Below are 17,129 nucleotides of genomic sequence, written 5' to 3'. Positions count from 1 at the left end.
TGATGATCATGTACAGATGACACAGAATAGCTTATAAATACCCACACTAATGTCCCCTCTCGCGAGAGCGGCCATCCTGGCCGCAATTCAAAGGGGCGGCGAACGCCTCGTGAAAGGCTTCATACGGGAAACGTGGACAACCTGAGCAGCGCGGCAGCGGCAGTCATTTGGAACAATAACTGGTGCCACGCGATAGTTAACCGGCGAGGTCTGCTCCAAGACTCTGTAGGGGCCGATGAACCAAAGCTGAAACTTGTCACACAATCCAGGTGTACGAACTGGTGTCCAGAGTAGCACTTCCTTGCCAGGGCGGAAGCACACGACGCGATGATAGGCGTCGTAATGCTGCTTGCGGTCCTGTTGCCGTGCTTCGGTGTTGATGCGGGCGAGCTGGCGACAGCGCAGAATGCGGGACACATATTCTTCGCAGGAGGATGGACATCGATTGACAGTTGGCGCAAAGAAAGAGACTTCAAGAAAGGAAGAGGGCGAACGACCATAGACAAGGTAGAATGGCGAGTAACCGGTCGTGCGTTGGACGGCGGTATTATACGCGAAAGTGACGAATGGCAAAATTGCGTCCCAGTTTCTGTGATCTGGTTCGATGTACATGGCTAGCATGTCTGACAGCGTGCGATGAAATCGCTCTGTTAGGCCGTTAGTTTGCGGATGGTAACTGGAGGTAGTCTTGTGGGTGGTTCCGGAGGCTCTGAGTACTTCGTCTACTAGTTGCGAGAGGAATGCTTTTCCACGGTCGCTCAGGAGGACGCGAGGAGCACTGTGACGCAGTATTAAGGCTTGAAGCATGAATTCAGCAACTTCAGAGGCTGAGGATGAACTCACACAAGCTGTTTCGGCGTAGCGTGTCAAGTGGTCAACGGCTGTCACAATCCATCGTTTACCGGTGAGAGTCACAGGAAGAGGACCATACAGGTCAATGCCAACGACTTCAAATGGTTGCGACGGACACGGAACCGGTTGCAGTTGTCCGCTTGGAGCTGATGTAGGGAGCTTTCGACGCTGACATAGGGCGCAGGAAGCAACATTCCTCGCTACACTGGCGGACAAGCCAGGCCAGTAGAAGCGACCTTTGATGCGGTCATAGGTTTTCTGGAAACCAAGGTGACCAGCAGTCATGTCGTCGTGAGAAGCCTGCAGGACATGAGCCCGTAGAGAGCGTGGCAGGACAGGAACCCAGCGTTGACCGTCAGGGTGATACACATGACGGTACAGGACGCGGTTGTACGTCAGCTGTCGACGAAGGCGGGCGTTAGGCGGGCGCGAAGCTCCTTGAAGGCGGTCTATAATTCGCCGACAGTAAGAGTCGGCAAGTTGATGAGATTGGAAGAATCTGTTGTCGTGTAAATGCATCTCTTCGAAAGTGGCCAACAAGTAAGCATGTGAAGAGGGATCGTGCGAAAGCGTGTCACGGATGGTAGTTGGAGCTCCATTGCATGGTGTCGTAGGAAGCGGACAGCGAGAAAGCGCGTCTGCATCCTGGTGTTTCTTTCCGCACTTGTAGGTAATAGTAAAGTCGTATTCTTGCAGACGAAGAATCCACCCACCAAGTCGTCCAGACAAGTTCTTCAGCGTTGAAAGCCAGCACAATGCATGATGGTCTGTAACGACGGTAAAATGGCGGGCGTGAAGATAAGGTCGAAACTTCTGCACAGACCAAACGATAGCTAGGCATTCCTGCTCCGTGATGGTGTAATTCCTTTCGGCGTTTGTCAGAACGCGACTTGCGTACGCGACGACCCTCTCACCTAAAGTGTCGTCTCGCTGTAGGAGAATGCCACCAATGCCGCGACCACTAGCATCCGTATGCAGGAGGGTAGGAGCAGATACATCAAAATGGCGAAGTACGGGTTCAGATGTGAGAGCGCGCTTCAGATGGGCGAACGCTGATTTACATTCAGGCGACCACACAAAGGTAACATTAAAACCCAGTAATTTGTGCAGAGGTGACGCTATTGAGGCGAAGCCTCGTATGAATCGGCGAAAATAGAAAGCGAAGCCTAGGAAACTACGCAAATCTTTGGTCGTTTCGGGACGAGGGAAATGCTGAACTGCCGAAACCTTGTCAGGATCAGGACGAATGCCGTCTTTGCTCACAATGGGACCTAATACTTTGATCGTCTTGCTCGCAAAATGGCATTTCTTGGTGTTTAGCTGAAGTCTAACTAGGCAAGGCGAGTGAGAACTTGATCCAGACGTTGCAGGTGCTGAGAGAAGGTTGACGAGAAAACAACAATATCGTCCAGATAGCACAAGCAAGTCTTTCACTTCAGGCCACAAAGAATGGTATCAATCATACGCTCGAACGTTGCGGGCGCATTGCAGAGGCCGAATGGCATGACATTAAACTCGTAGAGCCAATTTGGTGTTGAAAAAGCTGTTTTCTCTTTATCGTCCTCATGCATAGGTATCTGCCAGTAGCCGGAACGCAGATCGAGACTGGAGGAATACTCGGCAGCCTGCAGGGAATCCAAGGCATCGTCTATTCGTGGCATAGGGTATACATCCTTGCGTGTGATCTTGTTAAGTGCTCGGTAGTCGGCACAAAATCGAACAGAGCCGTCTTTTTTGCGAACCAAAACAACGGGGGAAGACCAAGGGCTAGCAGAGGGGCGTATTATGTTCCGTTGTAGCATGCCGGTGACGTTCTCATAAATGACTTTCCTCTCGGCTAGCGATACGCGATACGGCCTACGGCGCACGATGGAAGTACCATCTCTCTCTATCCAATGCGTCGTAATCGAAGTCTTTCCCAACGAAGCTGAATGGGCGTCAAACGAAGCTTCACGTTTTTCGCGCAAAACAAGCAACTGTTGGGACTGCGAAGGTGTCAGGTCGGAACTGATGGCAGCTGCAAGAGCTGAAGGAGATGCTGCCCGTCCGGTATAAGGAACTTCAAAGGAAGCTGCTTCAAAGGAAACAACAGAGATAGACTCCGATTCAGTAGCGTAAGCCAATGTAGTGCCTTTAGGGATGAGATTCTTTACGGATGTCGGGTTTGTAACGTAGAGAAGTGCACAGCCATGATCAAACTGAACCAGCCCTGATGCAAAGGCAACCCTCTTGCGAGACAACGTGCAGATGGTAATACGAGCACGTCGCCGCAGTCAATGACATCAGACGTGATAGTAACAATGCTTTGATGGCGAGGAGGTAGCGCGGTTGCTTCTGCAGCAAGCAAGTGAAGTGGTGCGTCATCTGCATGAAGTGAATAGGTCATGTCGGTCATGTGGAGAACGCGTTGCCCGCAGCAGATGGAGGCAGAGGCCGTAGAAAGAAAATCCCATCCCAATATGAGCTGCTAAGCACAAGAACTTAGCACTGCAATTTGTACGTAATGCAGAAGTCCATCGATGGAAATACGAGCAGTGCACATGGCGGTAGGTCGAATGGCGGCCCCTTGAGCAGCGATAGCGTAGGTCCATCATAGGGGGTCGTAACTTTCCGTAGTCGCGAACACAATTCAAGGTGAATAACTGAAACACTAGCACCAGTGTCTATCAAAGCTTCTACTTGTACACCTTCTACTACAACCAATATCATATTGCACGGACGCGATGGAGGAATTTCTGTCCAGTGGTTAGGTGCAGCTTTTCCTCCAAAAGCTGCACAATTCAGTTTTCCGGACGACGCCGACGTGGAGCGGCGAAGGGGTGACGGGTACGTCGGAGCCGCCTCGGATGCTACAGTAGGCGATGGAGAGCGGCCGCGCGATGGAGCATAAGGACGGCGTTGGTCATGGAAGCTCCCTAGACGTTGGAAAGTATAGCTCCGGGCGAAAAGTCATCCCGTTCATAACGTCATATCCGCGTCGCTCGTCTTGCTGGCGCTTGCGGCAAAAACGTGATATGTGGCCACGATAACCACAGCAGTAGCAGATTGGACGAGGAGGACGCCACTGCGGATAGCTGGTTTGGGTAGGCGCGCTGGTAGTCAAGGAAGCCATGTGGGCCGGCGTTGGTTTTGGAGGCATCCGTGGAACGATGACTGGAGTAACTGCGGCTACTTGCGCGTACGCTGGTGGGGCCCTAGGGGTTAGAGGGTCCGTGCACGCTGCACCAGCCATGGACGCCAATTCCTCCTTGACAACGTCTCGCAGATTGGTACCAGACGCAGGAGAAGGCATAGGCCCTGCTGCGAAGCCAAGATACTGTAGCTCTTCTCGAATTATTGCGTGGATCATTGATCGTAACGTGGGGTCGTCGGCATGCAGTAGTGCTTGCAGTGGTGTCTGGCTGCAACCGTACTGATTCGAGTTCGTCAAGGCGCTGGCAAGTAGCGACGATATCAGCGACGGTAGCGGGGTTCATGATGGCCAGAGCATTGAAAGCAATAGCACCGATGCCTTTGATGATGTGGCGAACCCTGTATGATTCGGCCATGGCCGTGTTCACGCGTCGACAAAAAGCAAGCACATCTTCGATGTACGACGTGTAAGATTCCCCGAGTTGTTGCTTGCGAGTGTCGAGCGTCCTTTTTGCGAGGGCGGAACGAACAGCCGGTGTGCCGAAGAGTTGGCGGAGCTGCTGTTTCAAAGCTCCCCAGTTCGTGAAATCAGCTTCATAGTTGAAAAACCAAGTCTTCGCTACTCCTGTCAGATAAAAGGCGACGTGACGTAGCTTGGACGCATCGTCGCAACGGTTAGCCGAACTCACTCGGTCGTAGTCGTCTAGCCAATCCTCGACGACTTAACCGCGAAGTCCAGCAAACAGATGGGGATCACGCTGGTGCCCACTGACAATCCAACACGAAGAGGCTGGGGTAAGGGGTACCTAATCCTGCCCAGCTACCCTCCCACTTTGCATAGCTACCAAGGCTTTCTTTACTTCTTCCGGCGTTACTTGTTGGATGTCAAATTCCTCTAGACTATTCTCTCTTCAATTATCGTCGTGGGTGCCACTGGTGCTGTATAAATCTCTATAGAACTCCTCAGTCACTTGAACTATCTCATCCATATTAGTAATGATATCGCCGGCTTCGTCTCCTAACGCATACATCTGGTTTTTGCCTATTCCTATATATTGTGGGCATAAGCTATTTTTGTCATCTGTAGATGATGATCATCATGTGGGGTTCATATGGGGTTCTTCTTCATCGTCACTTGTGAGGTTTGCTCTTGAGTGTGATCCGTGCTGTGGGCGTGGTCGGTTCGCCGCATCTTGGACGCGGAATAAACGTCGTGATAACTGCTGCGTCACAAGTGGTGGAGTGTGCTCTTCGGTTCTCCGTCTTGTGACTCCCCGCTCAACCTCCTGGAGCTTCGATCGGGTCGTCGATTGTGCCAGCTGTCCGTCAGCATGTCGCAGGACGAGCCAACAGGCACTTCTACTTCCACCATCTCGGCCTCGGCTACCCCGCACCTCCACCGCTTGTGACTCAGCAGTTATCACGCCGTTTATTCCGCGTCCAAGACGCGGCGAACCGGCCACGCCCACAGCACGGATCACACTCAAGAGCAAGCCCCACAAGCGACGATGAAGAAGAACCCCATATGAACCCTACATGATGATGAACATGTACAGATGACAAAGAATAGCTTATGCCCACAATATATAGGAATAGGCGAAAACCAGATGTATGCGTTAGGAGACGAAGCCGGCGATATCATTACTAATATGGATGAGATAGTTCAAGTGACTGAGGAGTTCTATAGAGATTTATACAGCACCAGTGGCACCCACGACGATAATTGAAGAGAGAATAGTCTAGAGGAATTTGACATCCCACAAGTAACGCCGGAAGAAGTAAAGAAAGCCTTGGTAGCTATGCAAAGTGGGAGGGTAGCTGGGCAGGATTAGGTACCCCTTACCCCAGCCTCTTCGTGTTGGATTGTCAGTGGGCACCAGCGTGATCCCCATCTGTTTGCTGGACTTCGCGGTGAAGTCGTCGAGGATTGGCTAGACGACTACGACCGAGTGAGTTCGGCTAACCGTTGGGAGATGATGATATATATCATCAGCCTGGTTACGCCCACTGCAGGGCAAAGGCCTCTCTCATACTTCTCCTACTACCCCGGTCATGTGCTAATTGTGGCCATGTTGTTCGTGCAAAACTTCTTTATATATATATATATATATATATATATATATATAAACGAGAAAAAAGGGGGTTAACCGAGAGGCCCGATTTTTATTATGCCTATCATGAGAAAGGAACAAACATTGAAACCAAAGACAACATAGGGGAATTGTACTTACTAAATGAATTAAAGAAATGGTAAATGGATGAAAATGAAAGTGGATGAAAAAAACAACTTGCCGCAGGTGAGGAACTCTGGCAGTGCTAGCCAGCGCCACCACTCTAGTAGGAAATAGTAGCAGGTTATACGGAAGTTCATGTTCATGACTGGGTGGAGTATGCATACTGAGAGCGGGCCCAGGTGGCACGTAAACTGTATAGTTCGCCTCCCTTTCGGATTACACAATTGCCACAACAATAAAAAAGACTGGAAAATGTGTCAGTGAAAGCTATCTTTGACATCGACAGATCTGGTTTTCAATCGTACATTATGAACAATTACAGTGTAGTGTTGCCAACATTTTAGGAAGCATGTCACTGAAGTGAAACAAAAAAAGTCACTAAAATTCTCGCTATAACTGTGAAGTGGATCTTAAGAATGTAGGTTTTTTGAAACACTCTAATGTAAGCTAGCGCGAAGTAAATAATTTACCTAGCCGTGTCATGTTGGTCTAATGTTCGTGCAGCTGAAGGAAAACAGTTAATTTACTATTTACTACGGGAGTATAGAGGTCTTTAGCTTTAGTAATGTATGTGCTATAGTATAGGCGAATATCGAGGTTACGAATATGAATAGTTGGCGTGTAATATCTTGTTCGTATTCGAAAATGAACTATTCGGTATTTTCGAATATCAAAACTAACCAAATATTTCGAAACAACCGACTGTTCAAATCGGGCTTCTGTTCTCCTCCTGCTGACCAAAGTATTGCAAAGTATAATTATCAGAAGTAAAACAGCGATGAACTTTTCGAAGCAATGCAGAAACAAAATAGGTAATGCAAGCTTTGTTTTCGGTTCTGCGGTAGAAGTGTGGTGCCGGTTAACACTCCTTGGTTTTCATCTTGTACACATACATGAATGCCCTAGAATGCATGAATGTGGGAACTGTCGTCGCCGTAGCACAATTTGCAGTGCAACGCGCGCGTAATACATAAATTGTGGATTAGGCTCTTACCGTCAGCTCCCCCCCCCCCCAATTTGAGTGTTCCTCCATTTCCCATTAGCTTCTCTTTTTTTTTTTTGCACTTCAATTAGAAACTACAAATAATCTATCCTATGCTTTCCGTTTCTTCATTATCTGTTGGTTTCATATGGTTCTGACTAACAAATACAATCGAGCATTCTTACAAAAACGATGCCCTTACAAAGCCGACACCCTCGGTTCCCCTTCTTTTCGTCCAATACATGACAATCGGCTATATTGTGCTTATGGCCTGCCTATTAGTCTTTCTTGCAGCCTAGTCACGTAGGAGTCTTATCTTTTGCGTTACAACCAGTGATGTTTTTCTTGTAAAAATTATTTGTGTTCCATCTAGGGCGCACAAATACCTGCTGGCGTTTTATTTTCCTTTTCCATAATTTCTAATATTTTTTCAACAACTATTTATTATGTGTTTTTGAAAAGTTGGTCAGTTTCAAATGCATGTCACTCTTGGAAAGCTTGTTTGCCAACAGGCTTAAAGGTGTCAAGCGGCTATTCGTGTAGTTCTTTTCATGTCTGTTATGATCTTGTGTTTAAAACGATCTTAATTGTGCGTGATAATTAACTGTCTGTTCAGTGCAAGTGTGTTCCTAATTACACTGAAACAAATATTCCTGTTGTAAATATGTGCGTCTGCATTTGTCTATTCGATATTCGATACTTACTATGCGTATTCGATACGTATATGAAGAAGTCGATATTCGATCGCCTACCTATAATATTTACATACTGGATTATGACAGCTTAAATTTTCAATTATCTTCAGATTGGAAGGTTACAAATACAGCACGATCCAAAAGAACACAAGCAACGTAGTTTTCCTAGCATGAAAATGCATTTAGTCTGCATCATCATCATCATCAGCCTGGTTATGCCCACTGCAGGGCAAAGGCCTCTCCCATACTTCTCCAACTACCCCGGTCATGTACTAATTGTGGCCATGTTGTCCCTGCAAACGTCTTAATCTCATCCGCCCACCTAACTTTCTGCCGCCCTCTGCTACGCTTTCCTGCCCTTGGAATCCATTCCGTAACTCTTAATGACCATCGGTTATCTTCCCTCCTCATTACGTGTCCTGCCCATGCCCATTTCTTTTTCTTAATTTCAACTAAGATATCATTAACTCGCGTTTGTTCCCTCACCCAATCTGCTCTTTTCTTATCCCTTAACGTTACACCTATCATTCTTCTTTCCATAGCTCGTTGCGTCGTCCTCAATTTAAGTAGAACCCTTTTCGTAAGCCTCCAGGTTTCTGCCCCATACGTGAGTACTGGTAAGACACAGCTGTTATAAACTTTTCTCTTGAGGGATAATGGCAACCTGCTGTTCAAGATCTGATAATGCCTGCCAAACGCACCCCAGCCCATTCTTATTCTTCTGATTATTTCAGTCTCGTGATACGGATCCGCAGTCACTACCTGTCCTAAGTAAATGTATTCTCTTACCATTTCCAGTGCCTCACTACCTATTGTAAACTGCTGTTCCCTTCCGAGACTGTTAAATATTACTTTAGTTTTCTGCAGATTAATTTTTAGACCCACCCTTCGGCTTTGCCTCTCCAGGTCAGTGAGCATGCATTGCAGTTGGTCCCCTGAGTAACTAAGCAAGGCAATATCATCAGCGAATCGCAAGTTACTAAGGTATTCTCCATTTACTCTTATCCCCAATTCTTCCCAATCCAGGTCTCTGAATACCTCCTGTAAACATGCTGTGAATAGCATCGGAGAGATCGTATCTCCTTGCCTGACGCCTTTCTTTATTGGGATTTTGTTGCTTTCTTTGTGCAGGACTAGGGTGGCTGTGGAGCCGCTATAGATATCTTCCAGTATTTTTACATACGGCTCGTCTACACCCTGATTCCGCAATGCCTCCATGACTGCTGAGGTTTCGACTGAATCAAACGCTTTCTCGTAATCAATGAAAGCTATATATAAAGGTTATATTCCGCACATTTTTCTATCACCTGATTGATAGTGTGAATATGGTCTATTGTTGAGTAGCCTTTACGGAATCCTGCCTGGTCCTTTGGTTGACGGAAGTCTAAGGTGTTCCTGATTCTATTTGCAATTACCTTAGTAAATACTTTGTAGGCAACGGCCTACAAAGTAGTCTGCATATTATGTCTAAATTTCTTGCGCTTCTCGACATTCGTGGTAGCAGAACTAGATTCTGCGGAACGCGCTTAGCCACATGTTGTTAACATGGCAATGACAATTACCCGAGCTTTGTGCAGGTTAAATATCATATTTTCACCCTTGATCTACCTGAAAGCCGCCGCGAAGTACTGATCGGTCCTAAAGGCGTGAGAAATGGAAGCCATTTGTTAGCCGCGCGTGAACGAGCTAAGCCGTTCCGATATTTACATTTTCTTTTACCCAGTCGGTATGTCTTATTCGTCTGCTGTGTTCTAAATCTGAGCAGAAGATTTACTTCATTTGGTTTTGGTAAATTAGTTCTCTGACACGCTTGCCAAGCGTCTACCAAATGAATGGATTTAGTGACACCGCTGAACCCGCAGAGTTTGAACACATTTCAATAGGCTTTGTAAATAATAAAGAAACTTCAATTTTGTGACCACAATGTCAAGGCTGTGGTGACCACTGTGCTGTGAATCATAATGTGAAGGCTACCAATGTGAAGGCAACCGTTAGTTCATCATAGTCACGGAGCCTATGCATCGTACAGCGAGTTTCGGCCACTTGCATGTGGATTTTGAATATCAAAGCGCGTTCTTGAAGGCCATATTTCAAGCAATCTTTCTAACTTATAAATCGTTAAAATATCGCCTACTGTTCATTCAAGTCACTAAAGAACTCACTCATTGCTAAATAGCAAACTTTGCCGTAAGCAGACAAATAATGTCACTAATTCTATAGCGTCAAAATCGCTAAAGTGGCAACACTGCAAAAATACCGGTAAATTATAAAAGCAAATTTGATTTTGTGCTTTCAAAGTTGGTTAAATTAGACGGCCCCAACAAACACGGGATGATGCGCGTCATGGTAGATCAAACTTGTTTTGGACAGCCTAGCGACAGATTTCTCAGCAATGCAGGCTTGCAAGGCACGTCCCGCAGGCGTCTCGCACCGCGAAGTAGCTGCCGGCCAAGCGTCATCTGCTACAGCACGCGGAGGCGATGCCCGAAAGCAGGGGATACGTAATAAATAAATCGTACCTATGTGAGCCCAATTCTGAGATAAGATTTCGCCTCAGCTGTTGTTTTGTTGTAATTGTGCAGTGTACAGCCGACAGTGCCCGCTTTCACGCACGTGCGTAAGAAGGGGGGGGGGGGGGGGGGGGGATGGCCTACTTTTCTTTTTGAATTCTGACTGTGGGGGGAGGGGCATACCTCCCCCGAACAGGTAGATACACCTATGACAATCATGGTGTCACGCACGTGCAGACAAACACATCTCACTAGATGACCACGAGCACTCGCTGTCACAGCGCTGACGTGATGAAGCGCGCCGGCAGCGAGTATCGAACGCTTCGTGCTGCCTGTTTCACCGCGAGAACACCTTTCACGACCAAATAAGTGAAAGCAGTGTTGAAAGTTCTGAGAACCTCAATTGCACTTGACAGATCAAGTAGCCCGAATCAATGTCTAGATCAAGACTCGAAAGACTACTGCAGGCTTGCAGAGGTGGGGAAATTTACCAAATGTTACCGAGTAGACTATGTGTGCTATATAAGTACCAGTGATGAGTACGCTGAAGAACCAATGTGGCCGAGACTCCACATACAGCTCGTGGAGAGGCCAGACCCCCATTATCAGAACGTCAAACCGCTTTCTGTAGACCCGAGTGATCTTGGTTGGGGCTCTATAGGCGCATATATTGCCGGGTTTAAAAAATGGGGGGGGGGGGGGGGGGCAAATGACCTACTTTGCCCCCTCCCAAGTCCTGAGAGTGGGAGGGGGGCAATGCACCCTTTGCCCCCCCCCCCTCCCGTAGAAACGCCTATGCCTATGACATGGATTAAAACACGGGACTCTTTTCAGAGGCGATCTCACTTGTGTGCGCTCTGCGTCCATAGCTTTCCCTTCACAGCCACAGAAAGTTGTCCGTGAGTATAGTTGCCGCCTACGACAACACTCCTGCAACGAGCACAACACTCACTCGACAAAGTAACACATTCATTGTGCATGTGGTGACGTGCTGTTCTATTTTTTTTTTTTTTTTTTCATTACTGTCATAGATCGCCAACTGAAGTTTACAAGCTCCTCTTTTGAGCGGATATCCAGTTGTCGACGGCATGCATGTATCAAGCAATGCAAATAAGCACTTTTTATCACGTGGACTCCACGCTAACTGCATTTCACATTGTTCGTAAATCGGAAAATACTCCGTATTCGGCTCGATATTAGAATGTCAATTTCCTCGGATATTCGTATAGGATTCGATTCAGGAATTTGACTATTCGAAAACCCCGTAAGACACCCGATTGGCTAACTGCCGTTACTTAAGCCGCGCACTTTCTTTGCCTCGATCGAAACTCGGACCGGTACAAGGGTTTGAGGATGACGCAGCGCGTGTTGTACGTATACGCAGGTACTTTATTAGCACTCAGGACAGAATGGCAAAATGACTCGCCCGATCGTTTGCAAAACTGCCGGCTGTTACGTGAAGTCGTTTATACGACGAATTGTTAACACATTGATGAAGTCAAGAGTTTGTCGAAACCTCGTCTGGTTGGAACTGATCATAGACAAAGGTGGAAATGGACACCGATAAATGCAACAAAACGTACGTTTCATTTGATTGTGAACAAGGCCCCCGTGGGACAGCTGAAATGCCTTGTTTTCTTTTTTTCGTTGTTGTTGTTTGTCGGCGTATACTGACAATGACAGACTGACCTTTCATCCATAGCACATTACGTTCACTTTCCCAGTTCCCGGGGAACGCATAAATGTAAATTCGTATCAGTGCTAGCTATAATACCACGCTAGACGTCAGGGTCCGTCATATATGTGCAAAAGCTGCGAGCGCCATATATAGGAGACGACTGTAATGCTTCCTCGAGAAAAAAAGATTTCTGCGATGAACCGTTCAGGATAGCCTCTTTTGGAAACAGCAGCCGATCTCATCTTGTCATCTGTGTCGACACAGCAACCAAAGCTATATTTCCTTACGGTTCTTTTCTTTCGTCGCTTTCTTTTTCCTTATCCGTTGCGCCAATTAAGTGGCCGATCTCCGCGGCTAGGCAGCGTGCGAGCCAATGACGGAGGGCCATAAGGAGGGAAATAGGAATGAGTGCTTACAAATTACGATCCTGCGTATCCACTGGAGATAAATCTTACGCCCTTCCCGTGCCCCTTGCAGACGGTGGGTGTTGGTGTAAAGCGGTGCTTCGACACCTATCCCCTTGTGCACTAAAGGCCCTCATAAAAGCAGAGGGGAGCCTCGCACTTTGTGTTGTGCTTTCACGGGCAGCACTGTTATGTAAGTACAATGCAAATCTTTGCGAGTCAGCCTGTAGAGACATCTTCGTGAGCCTCAAGACGTCTATGTATGTCTATGTAGGTGGCATTACCGGCTGCCCGCCTCTAGATACGGGTCGCAGCGTCACATGCTGGCGACTTCACTGGCTTTAGTGCGAGTTCTTATTCCTTCTGTTGCCATACTCTACACACTTGTCCCCATTATCATACAGATTGTTTTGTTCTCTGTACATGGAAAAAAAAAAAAACATCTGTGCAAACCTATAGCATATTTGCGCTCTTGTATCTCGCACGAAAGTTGCGTTTCGCTATCTTCATGGTATTATTAGTATTTCGCTAATTAACAGACTTAGCATTCGTGTTTGTCAATATCAATAGAAATCCGCTGTTATGAATTATTCCAGTCGCATTCAATCGCTTTCTGACGAGGATAAAATAAGTTCCACCTGAGGCAAACTTCTTTGGAATCTCGAACTTCGCGCCTTTGCGGCCTTGCGGCCTTGCGCCCTTTCACGGCAGATGGCGACGCTGGTCCGGTGAGCTTGGCGAGCTTGGAGTGTCGCAGGACAGCGCAGGTTTTCGCCGATTTTGCTCTTAGATGGGCCGGTGCAAAACACGTTTCGAAATAAAGTGTACTGCAATATTCTTTACCTTTCCAAGCCAGTTTCGCGATCAGTAAATCATACCTACACGGGCAGGAATTTATTTCAAGCCACTGGCGGAAATTTTCAAAAGCCTGTATGCTATACAACATGCGCCACTCGACAGAGTCACTACGGTTTACGCATATTCAAATTACACAGCTACATGCTACTTGTCGGCCACGCTTGCTGTCAATCCAGCCGATGTGCCAGTACCGTCATTGAGTAAAGTAAGCGGTCAAGTGAGTTGGCTGAGAGGTTACGTCGTCGTCTTCTGAGCTGCAGGCCGGAAGTTCGAATCTCGTAATAAAACACTTGTATATCTTCCCCTTAGCTCACGTTTGACCTCGAGCTCTTTTATAAAGCTCGAGCGTCCTTATAACGGGGGAAACATAAAAATCCTTTGAAAACGTATGCTGAGCCAAAAATGCTCTTCGTTACACCTGTCGAAGGACACAATGTTTTGCTCTCGGTCCCTGTAGTGGCAGTTTTGGGGCGCCCACTTGGCACCTGTTAGGTAAATACGTGAGTAGCAATAAACCACGAGTAGCGTTGACAAAACACGCTGAAGCTGCGTTAATTCGAGCGTGGTGCTGTTGACAGCAGAATCAGCCTTTTGGCTGCAGTACACTCTGGCTGCAGCAAGCGCAACACCGGTAGAGATCGAATAGCAGGAGGGTGCTGCCATCTTTCAACCTCTCAATGCACGCCAGTAGCGAGTGCCAGCCCAACTTATAAGCGCGTATGTGCGCGAGAACCTTCTAGTTGCAATACGAAGTAGCTCGAACGAACCGTCGTAAAGGCACTATAATAACGATAACCATATAAACCGCCAAAAGCGAGAATCGCCGTTGTTTACTGAAGTAATGATTGTATTTCTTCTATCACCAGCATCCATCTCCATCGTGCCTTGTGGGTAGCTAATAAATGAGAAAAAGACGCAACCTTATTAAGTCTGAAATAACACAACGCTTGGTCTACCGTGATACATCGTTCTATGGTAACGGCTTGCAGCAGCAAAGAGGAGTCTGCTATTAGGCTGCTCCAATTAGGTCTACTTGTCTCATCACAACTTGCAGCAGGCTGTCGATGTACGCGGCATCATTCAGGTCACGACGAAAGCCGGGCTCTAGGCTAAGCTCGTAGCCAGGACCGTACTTCATAAGGAAGCAGTGTTCGGGAATGTCTTCCTCCAGCTTCCGGCCCAATAGCGCCGCGGTAACTACGGTCCAGCAGCGTGCAGCGTTGGCAGCCGCGTAGCCGCCTCCACCGAGAAGCAGCAGCGGCAGCCCCCAGCTTTGCACTAGACGAACGCACTGCACGAATGCGTCCGGGGTCAGATTCCAAGCCCCGAGCGGATCACCGGACAATCCGTCCGCTCCACACTGGCAAACAACAGCGTCAGGCTTGTACCGCTCTCTGACCTCGTCGATCACAGTTGTTACCACGCGCACAAAAGTAGAATCGCTAGCACCCCTCCGAAGCGGCAAGTTTATCGAGTAACCACGACCCAAGCCAAACCCAATGTCATTCACTGCACCTGTACCAGGGTAGAAACCAGGCTCGTACTGATGAACCGACACAGTCATGACTTTGTCAGTGCCTGCGAAAGCCTCCTGAACTCCGTCACCGTGATGAACGTCTAGATCGATGTACAAAACTCGTTCGAACTTACGACGCAGTTCCAATATCCCAAGGACGACGTCATTAACGTAGCAGAAGCCAGCTGCTTCGCTTCTATGCGCGTGGTGCCAACCACCCTCCCAATGTATAGCAACATCGCAAGTTTTTTCAGTGATGGCTCTAGCAGCTGCTAAGGTGCCACCTGCGATGTGCTTCACTAGAGTTAGGAGTCGTTGTGTCGGGGCACAGTCATCGACAAGGCTGTATTCATGGGCACGATTTAAGATATCTTCAGTGTCAAGGTCTTTCGCCGCTTCGCAATACTCTAGAAAGTCAACGTAGTCTGCAGAATGAAACAGGCAAAGATCATCGCGACTGGCCACCAGCGGATGAATAGCGCGCAAGGACTTGAGCAGATTGTAGCACTTGAGAAGTCCGTGGACAAGAAGACAGCGTCGACGAACGCGCGGTAACCTTTCGCACTCAAATAGATGAGCTGGACTGTGGACGTAGCCGACGCGAGTGTTTCTTGCAGTCGCCGACACGCACGTTTCAAGGGCCGTGTTATGGAGAGCAGTAACAGCAGAGGTTAATTCAGGTGATTCGTCGCTCGGGATGATCGTTGCACTTGCTTGACCATTGTCGTCATCGTTGCAAAAGACACTGGAATACAAGCTTTCATACATCCTGAAAGTTGAAATCACTGAACAATTGCAGGCATGCCCCTAGCAGTAACCTTCCACACAGCCAACACAACCAACATAGCGCGCTCGAATTCAAATAGGATTGGATTGACTTGTATCGGCTTGATTGTTTTTATTTTGAAAGTTTCAGTTTCGGTTTATTTTTTTTGTTTCTTGAAGTAGTGCGCACGCCCGGTTCCCGCAGGCAACGGCTCCCTCAGAGTAATGGAAATCAATCACAGTTATCATCGAAATGAGAGAAAAATAAATGTAGCAGCGGCTATGTGTTGACGCCATCAGTTGTTTGCGATAGTAAAACCAGTCCGAAAGTGACACGCAAGCATTAAATGTTTCTTCAATCTTGAAAGCTTCGTGGCACTGCCACAATGTTCCGATTGTGCATCAGGTTTTGCATGGCATCCGAACTCGCGGCTTGCTACTGCTGCATGCGCTGTAATTGCGAAAGCCGTGCTTTTCACGCACTGCGATGTTGCTGCTTTTCCTGAAACAATCGGAACGCGCTTGCGCATGGCATAGCATGCATGAGCTTAAATACGTGGGAAAAGCCTGAGTTCGTTCCCCTGCATTGATTGATTGATTGATTGATTTTACGTTCCACAACAACACCCGGGCTATGAGTGACGTCATAGTGGAGGACTTCTGGTTTATTTTGATCAACTAGAATTCTATAACCTGCGCATAAATCTAAGTACACGAGCGCTCTTGCAATTCGCCCCCCCCCCCCCCCGAAATGCTGCCGCCGCAGCCGGCAATCGAGCCCGCGACTTCATTCTGAGCAGCAGGAGAGTTGTTTCATAATTGAACTATAGATAAGCAGACTAGATTGATTAACTAACTTTTTAATTGGTGAACTGAGGGCACGAATTTTGATAGAAAAATACTAAGTGTGCTTTAAAACACCCGATTCAGTTGTTTTCAGTGGGTTATGTCTCGCGTAATTATTTTTTCCGCGACATAAAGAAACGCGCGAAATATGAAAATAACCGCATGATTACGCGTGCGCGCGCCGCGACAACAGTGGTCCCAGGCGTTATTCGGAAGAATTAACTCTGCTCAATGCCTGCCTCGGTGACAACGTGAAAGCGAGACATCGGTATACTGACGCAGGTCACCGCCATTTTCGAGCCGCCTTTCCTGCGTGAAGCGCGAAGCCAATGCATTGCGCAGCGGCATTGAAAACGAGGGCAAACTGGTGTCATCCTGGAGATTATTCCAAGTGGATACGACTTGCAAACTCACTGGCTACAATTCGCAAATTGCAAAGTTAGCCGTAAAGCGATTAATTCAGAAGTTAATTAGTGCACTTTTGGTAATTAGTTGAATACGTGTTTCGATTTAACGTGCTAGTAATGTCCGCTCCTTCGAGTAATCCAGCTGAAGGAGAAGAATTTAACGATATGCCACCGGCGAGTTTTAAAATTTCTGTCAAATTTTAAAACTGTCACCCCACATGACTAAAATGGTTCGTTGACAAGAACAATG

General features: G+C 47.5%; 1 protein-coding gene across 1 annotated transcript; it reads right to left on the bottom strand.

Annotated features, from left to right (window-relative positions):
- Positions 1 to 14,145: 14,145 nt before the first annotated feature.
- Positions 14,146 to 15,885, bottom strand: LOC126546945 (histone deacetylase 8-like). Its single transcript, XM_050194664.3, has one exon. It carries the CDS (start codon positions 15,627 to 15,629, stop codon positions 14,355 to 14,357), a length of 1,275 nt encoding a protein of 424 aa, XP_050050621.2. The 5' UTR covers positions 15,630 to 15,885; the 3' UTR covers positions 14,146 to 14,354.
- Between the last annotated feature and the right edge of the window lie 1,244 nt (positions 15,886 to 17,129).

Source organism: Dermacentor andersoni, chromosome 1 (genome assembly GCF_023375885.2).
Source record: "Dermacentor andersoni chromosome 1, qqDerAnde1_hic_scaffold, whole genome shotgun sequence".
Classification (NCBI taxonomy): Eukaryota; Metazoa; Arthropoda; class Arachnida; order Ixodida; family Ixodidae; genus Dermacentor; species Dermacentor andersoni.
Note: the sequence above shows the minus strand (reverse complement) of the source record. Positions and strands in the feature narration are given on the sequence as shown.

What these genes read in the sequence shown, in the direction of transcription:
- LOC126546945 (XM_050194664.3), bottom strand. Translation starts at nt 15,629, where the DNA reads ATGTATGAAAGCTTGTATTCCAGTGTCTTTTGCAACGATGACGACAAT.